Consider the following 8,751-nt stretch of genomic DNA (forward strand, 5'->3'; position numbering starts at 1 on the left):
TCCACCTCCCCGAGGCCCAACCTCTCCTTCTACTCCTCTGGACTTCAGGACAGGTACAGTGGGAATGTTTAGCTTGTGCATGCAACAAATCGTTATCATATTTATTTGGAAATATTAGTATAATTGTGAAAGGATTGGCAGCCTTTTTTCTGGCCTCGACACGTTTTAGGCTGGGTTCACATAGTCTGCGCGAGAAGTTGACACAGATTCAACTTTTGCAGAAATGCATCCCCGTTTTGAGGCAGTGTGAAAGGCTCGTACAGTAAACCTCACTGCCTTTATCGCTGCCACAAGAAAGTAAAAAAAACTATAAGGGTAAAAAAACGAAACACTAGCACTTTACTGCCTACTGCAACAAGCTCCAGCCCAAAACACAGTCGCACGTCCCTTTTCTTTCTCTCTTTCTCGGTGAAATAAAGCTGCCTTTAAGTGCGGTCAGAAATGTCAAGATCTATAAACGGTCGGATGGAAAACGTTACGCTCGTTCGAGATGAGCCAGGTCTGCGCAGAATCGATCACCGGCGATCGGCGCCCAATGCACGCCGGTTAGATTTGTGCCCGACTTGCTCTGACGTCATGCACACGACAACGTGCATGACGGGCAACGAGAACCTCACGAGATCAAGGCGGCCGCAGTTCTGAGACGCAGGAAGCGGCAGCGCAGTTGCTTTTCACCGACTGCAAGACCCAGGCGGACCCAGGGCATGCTGGGAAACGCTGATCTAACAGCTGATTGGTTCAGAATCGACTCAACATGATGACGTTTTATATAAACTTTTCATTGATTTTGAATTGGAGGGATTTTAACTGCTTTGTCTGATTTAAAGGCTTATTGTGTACAGAACACATGTTGTGGCTGATAGTGATGTTTAGAAGTCAGAGAGACTAAATCTGTTCAGATTACAGATCATCTACAGTGTGTTGTTAATTAAAATCAGCAACAGGTCGCATGTGGAGCATTTTGACAGCTACTCTGTCATAATGTAAACAACTGGAGACTGTGTACAAGCTGATATATGGGTCTGATAACATTTTATTAAATCGGAATCGGACCTAACAGGATGTGAGTGTATCTGTCACTTCCTGTTCAGCCTGAAGGCTGCTGGAAATGGCTGGAAAACTGTCCGACTCTACCACGGCTTTTTGTCACCGCCCCCGGCTGCTGCCGCATGCTCTCGTCCACTTTACAGGCGAGGCGCAGTTCATCTCGAAATGAGCCTAATGATTGTGAAGTGTAAAGTCTACTTGTGCTACATTGGGGGGAGGGTTGGGGGTGTAAAGAACACAACAGGGCGTCACACAAATGGGCCATTTCAGCGACACTCCCACCGCCGCACAACCATGGGACGAATCGCCGGATCGCACTCTGGATGTACTTTACGGCACAAACAGGAAGCCACCAAGGATGCCACCGAATCTCATCCTTCTTGCGCTTTAAAGCAGATAATACATTAACATTAATACGTTAACAGGGACAAATAGCGACTTTCTATTAAGAAATTCCAAACCTGCCACCTGCATTATCAGCATTGCAACTGGACCACAGACCGTTTGGAGATTCTGGTGTGTTGTGCTAGTAGTGGCTAATATAATAATGTATATATATATATATATATATATATATATATAATAATAATATATATATGTCATATGATCGAAAGCTCCAGCAGCTACTTTCGGAACCTTGTGGTGAGATTATTTGGTGATACAGTTGGAAACATTTTGTTGCTGTCTAGCTGACGTATAACCACTGTATCGACGGTACTTCAATGATAATGTTCCAACGCGTTACGACCTGCTTGACGTTGAAATATATTCATTTAAATACTGTTAAAATACTGGTTAATTATAATAAGTTTGGCAGTTTTAACCTACAGGTCTAGATTATGTTTGACCTGCAAATCACAAAATAAATGCTTACCGGGAAACTGTTGATATGGGAATATAACTATAAACTACACCCCAATAAAATGGATATTATTTCAATTTTTCACATGAAACTTACTGGTGTATTGAGTCATGCTGACTGATTCTAGAAGCTAATGTCACTTTCTCCTGCTCTGTCCCAGCTGCTCGCCCTCTCCAGATGCTTCCCTCTACTGTTACCCGTGCTCCTGGGCCGACTGCCCGGCCCCTAACCCTGCCAGTCCTGATCCAGCCTCTGCCACCCCCGCAGACAACACAGCAAACACAGCCAATCCTCAGCCAGCACAGGCCACCTGGGCAGAGCCGTGGGTAGAATCCTTCACCTCCTCGGGACCTCGACTGAGGCCGCCACCTCCACAGAGCAGATTTGCCCCCTTCGGGGCGTTGAACCCCTTTAACCGCCAGTCCCCTTGCCCCTCGCCTGAGCCCGCTGCCAATCCCTCCGCAGATTCCTCCAGAGGTGCAGAGGGCGGCGGGACGTCCGCAGGGGTCACTGAAGGGTCGTGCGCGCCCCCTGACCCCACCTGGCGGCCTCCCGCTGACCTGTCTGTGCTGTCGCTGGAGGAGGTGTCGGCCTGCCTGCGGTTCATCGGCCTATCAGAGGCAGCGGTGGCTGTGTTCCAGAGGGAGCGAATCGACGGCAGCCTCCTGGTGCAGCTGACTGAGGACATCCTGTCACATGACTTCCACCTGAGCCGACTCCATGTCACCAAGATCACACAGTTCATACAGGGCTGGAGGCCCAAGATCTAACGCGCATACACACACACACACACGCACGCAAGCACGCACAAACACACACACACACACACACACACACACGCACACACGCGCGCACACACACGCGCGTGCACACACACACAAAATGTGCCTGTTGGCTACTGAGCCATCCTGAATGTACCTTTCACTGTGACCAACCGGCTGCTGAGCCCCACTGACTTTGCTGAGACTTTGCTGAAGGAAACCACGCCACCCTGTGGTCATAGTATAAAACTGACACCTGACTTGACTGGATCTCACGCCAGGAGTCTCTGACAGACTTGACTGCATACTTCCTGTCTGAATCATAGACATGGGACTAGTTTACTAACAAAAGGCTACAACAGAGAGCTACATTATGAAGGTGCCCCGTGTCAGTCCGTCTTCGGGGGCAGATAGTCAACCACATGTTCGAGACAGCTAAAGGTTTTAAGCACTATATGGATTTGTGTGGCCTTCATGCTGGGATCCCACTTCATATCTGATATGAGGCGCAAACATGCATTTATTCAACATTAAAATATATAGGGGTGAGGTTTTGCAATATGAGGGGCATTAAGAGAAGAATTACAGCCTCTATTGTTCACCAGTAGGACATGTAACCACGCTGATGTAACACTGAATTCTGTTCCCTACCTGAGTCTCTTGCACAGCCTTCTTCATCCGTTTTTCTTCATCTGTGCATTGGGCTTCAGTGGCCTGTATTTGGCATGAATAACAATTCTTAGGAGATAAGAAAGAGCTAGATGTTTTAAGCTAAATGAAAAAAAGAGGGAGAGAAATGCAGAAAGTCAAAAGCACCCAATGATGTAATTACCGAGTTCCTGGTACTGATCAATGATTCACTGAACATCTCTTTATATACAGTATTCTGTATCAAGGCCATGTTGTGCTTTGGGACAGTGACATTTGTATTAACATTGCCTTTAAGGGTAACACGAGATGTCCATCTGTCTGTATAGTCAGATACACAGATATGTGTTTCCATGCTATAATAACATTTTCGACTGCCTCAGAAATAGTTCTCAAACTGTACCTCAGATCACTTGTTCAGATATGCTTGATTTAGCCATGCATAATAATAATAAATGAAATTACACTGAATGTGTTCACATTGTTTACTTCTTAATTACACACCACTGTATAAAACACACCGATGGCTGCTTGGAAATAATAAGTCTGTCCAGTAAAGCATAAAAAAAAGCCTGAAAATATGAGTGTAGGTCCAAAGCCCCATCAGTGATGACACAATAAAATTGTTGAAGGATTATAATGTGGCATCAGATGTTAATATAACTGTTGTTATCGTCCAGATATTAAATCATAAAAAAGAATAATTCAAAAGGAACATCTGCCTTTTAAAGGTGCCCTGCCACACGTATTTCATTACTTTGTGGTAATGTCTGAAGTTCTACCATGGACTCTGTAACATTTTTTGTGGAAAAAATGCCTTAGTTATCTTGTTTCAAGCCATTGTAGCATGGTATAGAAAGCCTGCAGGAAGACTCAGCTCGATTTATGCCAGTTCTCATTAATATTCAACAAGCTAAGCTGTTTGAATCTGATTGGCTACAGCTAGCCAATGAGAGCCTGGCTGTCAGAATCCTTTACCCAGCCAACTGGCTAAAAAGCTTTTGTAATTGGCCTGATTTCTTTTCAGTGGCTAGAGCTGACAGAGGAGGTAGGTTTTGTATGGCAGCGCACCTTTAAAGTTCACTTTCTGAGGTGAAATCCCCAATTTGACAACACAATAGAGAAACGCACTGCAAGAAGCTCCCAACACATTAGCCTGTGTCACAATTATTGTTTGTATTTCGTCAGACTATTTGAATTGGCAGGCTAATAATAAGCAAAAGGCTCACGCTAGTTTAACAGCATTTATCTGCTATAACGTCTGAATCATGCGATGAAAATAAGCCAAAAAAGCTTACATTTAAGGCGATTTTCCAACACCACTGACAGATAACTGACTTCGTTCACTTAATAAGACACAAACCATGGCAACACCTGTGCACCTGTGTCACTGTCCCAGGTGTGCATCACTTTTTCGTATCCCCTGGAAACAGTTTCCGTTGTGATGTGAGCTTCTTGCAGCACGTTTCTTTTTATTTGCAGAGTCGAGCAAGTGGCGATGTGTTTTCTTAATTTGCAGAGCGTTGAGCTCCGAGGGCCACCGTATCTCGCTAAGATATCTATCCATCTATCTCCATAAATGTTCCTCCTCACTGAATCCAGAGGAATAGATGTTTCCCTCCAGCTCTCCAAATTAAATTGGCCTGCTCTATGCATTCTAGCGTTAACAGGGGTACAAACAATGTTTTCATGCAGGTACTGCTGATGATCGTAATGTTATATAACCAAGGACCTACTTCAAGATGCAAGATCATTCAAGTTAGCCAGATAACTGTGAAAATGCCATTTTATGCAGTTGAAATGTCAGAGTCAAAGGCTCTCTCCCTCACACACACACACACACTCACAACCTCCTACTTGGTCTACTCCAGCCATGTACAGTAAAACTGATGTACTCTCTGTAATCATGTCCGCTGTAAGAGCAGTAAAGACATAAATAAAAGAATACAAAATAAATACTGTAGAAACAAAAGGACCTCTGAAAACCAGGTTGTCTTTTTTCCCCCTGGGGGATGTGTGGAGCTGGAGTCGTTACAACACGCAAACAGCAGGTTGTGAGGTTTATTGCAGATGAGCAGTTGCAGCCACAACATACATACATGAAGGACAAACTACAAAAGACAGCCAGGCCCACGGTTAATCAACTAGTACAAATATACATCTTAAGTATATAAGTATTAATACATACATCTTTTTCCAGGTACAAATACAACCACATTCAAGCACAGCTCAAACATATCAATACAACTGTTGAAAAAAAAAGATGAATGAGAAAGCTTATGACACATTTTAAAAAAGATATGAAAAACGAGGGAATACAATTTGTGTCTCAATCAGCATGATAAATTATATCATTGATCCGTTTTCCCCCTTTTGTTTTTTTACAGTAACAGTGATCAAATTGATTGCTATGCCTTGGTTTAGATAGCAATAATTGAAATCGTGAAAAGGTGAGGCTTCAGTGGTAAGCAGTGGTGGAAGAGGCACTCAGATCCTTTACATATGTAAAAGTACCAAAACAAAAACAATGTAAACATAATTCAGTACAAGTAAAATTCCTGCACTCAATCTCATATTTAAGTAAAAGTACAGGAGTACTATCAGTAACATGGACTTAAGTACTCATTCAGTATAACAATGTAAGTGTGACTGATTATTACAAATGTTATCATAAATAACAGTATTAATACTGATCCATAAATGTGTAATGCAGTCTTGACTACTTTATATCGTAGACTGTATATAGAGAAGTTTATAAAACAGGGAATGTTGGTAATTTAGTCCAATAGTTAACAACCTCCAAACGGTCACATGATAAATTAACACATTTATATGTAAAAAAAAAAAATATCTGTGAAATATTTGATCATTTTACTTTTTGGGGCCTCAAAAAGTTATATGACTGAAACCATGTGGAAAGTTAAATGGGAACTGTTTCTCTGATGGAATGGGGGGGGGGGAGAAGGGGGGAGTTTAGTTTTTTTTTTTTTTTTTTTTTTTTTTGTTTTTTTTTTTTTTTTTTTTTTTTTGTTTTATTTGGTGTTTTTTTGTGTTTTTGTTTTTTTTTTGGTTGTTGGTGTTTTGTTTGGGTGGGAGGGGATTTTTTTTTTAATGGGAAATAATATAAATAGTTTATTTATTGGAGGAAAAAGAAAAAAAAAAAAAAAAAAAAAATGGGGTTGTTGGGGGGGGGGGGGTGGGGGGGGGGGGGGGAAGGATTTTAAAAAAAAAATAGTTTAAAACCAATACACCTCACAGTATCAAACTGTGACGCCAAGCAGTTTCTGAATTTTGATCAAAAAAAATAACTATTCTGGCGAATTGAAACTTTGTCATCGACGATGGCCTTTTCGATAACATTCTTATCAATATCCAAGCGTCTCATCGAGTCTACAAAAACAATGAACAATGGACATTAATGACCATGGCATTAAAAAAAAAAAAAAAAAAAAAAAAAAGCGAAAAAAAAAAAAAAAAAATTAGAAAAAAAAAAAAAAAAATTTTTATAAGGGCAGCAATTTTACAAGCGTTATGGATTCCATTTTGATTAAAATGATCATTGATAACCTACAAAATTGGCACCATCAGCAGTGGACATCTGTAATTAATATACCAACCATTCAAAATGTTGTCATCAGGCCGATGGCTAATAGGAATAGTCTATATGTGTATGGTCTTTCATGCTTTCAGGTTCTTGCTTTTTACAAAGAAATTTTATTTTGTATTAAGGGTTTGCAAAAAAAGTCGCTGTAAACCAGAATGATGACAATGAGAACTGAAATCCGGTGGATTTATGAGGACTCCTCACTATCTGTCCAATCTGAGTTTTCTGTTGCACGACTAAAACAACTTTTAAAACGTACACGTTCCACCAAAACAAGTTCCTTCCGAGCCTATTTTGCAGTGTGCATAGCACCGCCCAAGACGATTGTGATTGGTTGAAAGAAATGCCAATAAACCAGAGCAGGTTTTCCTCCCATCCCCGAATGCTGTGTGGAGTAGCCAGACCCTCCTCTAGCGCGCTTTGGAGGTGGATCTGGCAAAGCGAGACTAAGAGCACAATAATGCAGCCTTTTACGAGCTGGAATTAAAAAGGCATGTTGCTTTATTAAAGCTCACACTTAAAAGAAAAGGTCTAGGGTCAGTACTATTGGAATATCAGCTGCTTATAATCACAGTTCAAACCTCTTTAATCTACCACTGAGTAGAATGTAGAGAGCCAAGGGTGCCTGGTTGGCTCACCTGGCAGAGCAAGCGCCTATATATATATATAGCGTACTCCTCAACGCAGCGGCCGCAGGTTCGACTCCGGTCTGCAGCCCTTTGCTGCATGTCGTTCCCCCTCTCTCTCCCCTTTCAAGTCTAAGCTGTCCTATAGAAATAAATGCCAAAAGAATTTTCTTTAAAAAAAAAAAGAATGTAGAGAGCCAAAAGAAAAACAGCTTCCGAAACTATTCAGAGCCCAACTGCACCGTTGTTGTTCAATAATGATCAAGGATAATTTATGTTTTTCTGGACTGGAAAATGAAAGGTAATTTGGGAGGGAAAGATGATTACAACAGTATTCCCCCGTCACGCAACAATATGGGGACATTAGCCGCTTTCAGACCAAGTAGTTACAGGAACGTAGTTAAAGGAAAAGTCCACTTCTAAGCAGATCTACTAAGTACTCTGCCCCAAAATCGTTTTTTTCCATTTGCATTCGCACTGGCCAAGTGGCCATAGGTACTATAGGAGGGGTAAGGGAGTGATGCAAGCACGGCAACGGTCTTTATAGCATTAAAATCAGAAAACAAATACACAAAATGAAGTATGAACTAAATACTAAATCTAATGTATATAGCCTATTTGTCATAATTTAAACAAGTCTCCCTAAGAGAAACGGGTATCTCTCTTTCCCCCGCCTCTGCCTGCTGTGCTGTGGGCGTGTGTGTGTGTGTGTGTGTGTGTGTGTGTGTGTGTGTGTGTGTGTGTGTGTGTGTGTGTGTGACGGCCGGCCAGCGAGGTTGTCAAAAGGCAGTTAACCACAGGTTCCCGTTAATCTTATGATGGACATGTGTTGTGATATTTAAATAAATGATCTGTCAACGGCGAAATAAAAGCCTCTTATTTACGAGAGCGGTCTGAGAGACCTCCAGCTTACAGCGGGGTCTCGGAGCAGGACTGGGTGAGCGACTAGCTAGCGGCCGGGGCAGGCGCTAGCTGGCTGTCGCCTCACTTCATGGAGCCTCTCAACTCCGAAAACTTTGAAGCAAATTGTCAATTCGGCAATTGCATGATTTTCGCAAGACTGCCTAGATTTGAAATCTAAACAGTTCATTTCTCGCCTAAAACGTTGTCACAAGTGAATTTAGTGATGAATAAGATGGCAAAAATTGTTAAAATTGTCCCGTTGTTGGTCTGTCTGTACCGGAAACCCAACCCTCGTTGACA

General features: G+C 42.1%; 1 protein-coding gene across 1 annotated transcript in view; it reads left to right on the top strand.

Moving 5' to 3' along the window:
• Window positions 1–4,006, top strand: part of gareml (GRB2 associated, regulator of MAPK1-like) — a 17,820-nt gene extending 13,814 nt beyond the window's left edge. Inside the window, exons 6-7 of the mRNA XM_039782726.1 lie at window positions 1–53; window positions 2,070–4,006. The exon at window positions 1–53 is cut by the window's left edge and continues 117 nt beyond it. Of these exons, the coding sequence (XP_039638660.1) occupies window positions 1–53; window positions 2,070–2,679 (663 nt within the window). The 3' untranslated portion in view covers window positions 2,680–4,006. The remainder of the gene's footprint in view (window positions 54–2,069) is intronic.
• Window positions 4,007–8,751: the final 4,745 nt, after the last annotated feature.

This window comes from Perca fluviatilis, chromosome 18 (genome assembly GCF_010015445.1).
Source record: "Perca fluviatilis chromosome 18, GENO_Pfluv_1.0, whole genome shotgun sequence".
NCBI lineage: Eukaryota > Metazoa > Chordata > Actinopteri > Perciformes > Percidae > Perca > Perca fluviatilis.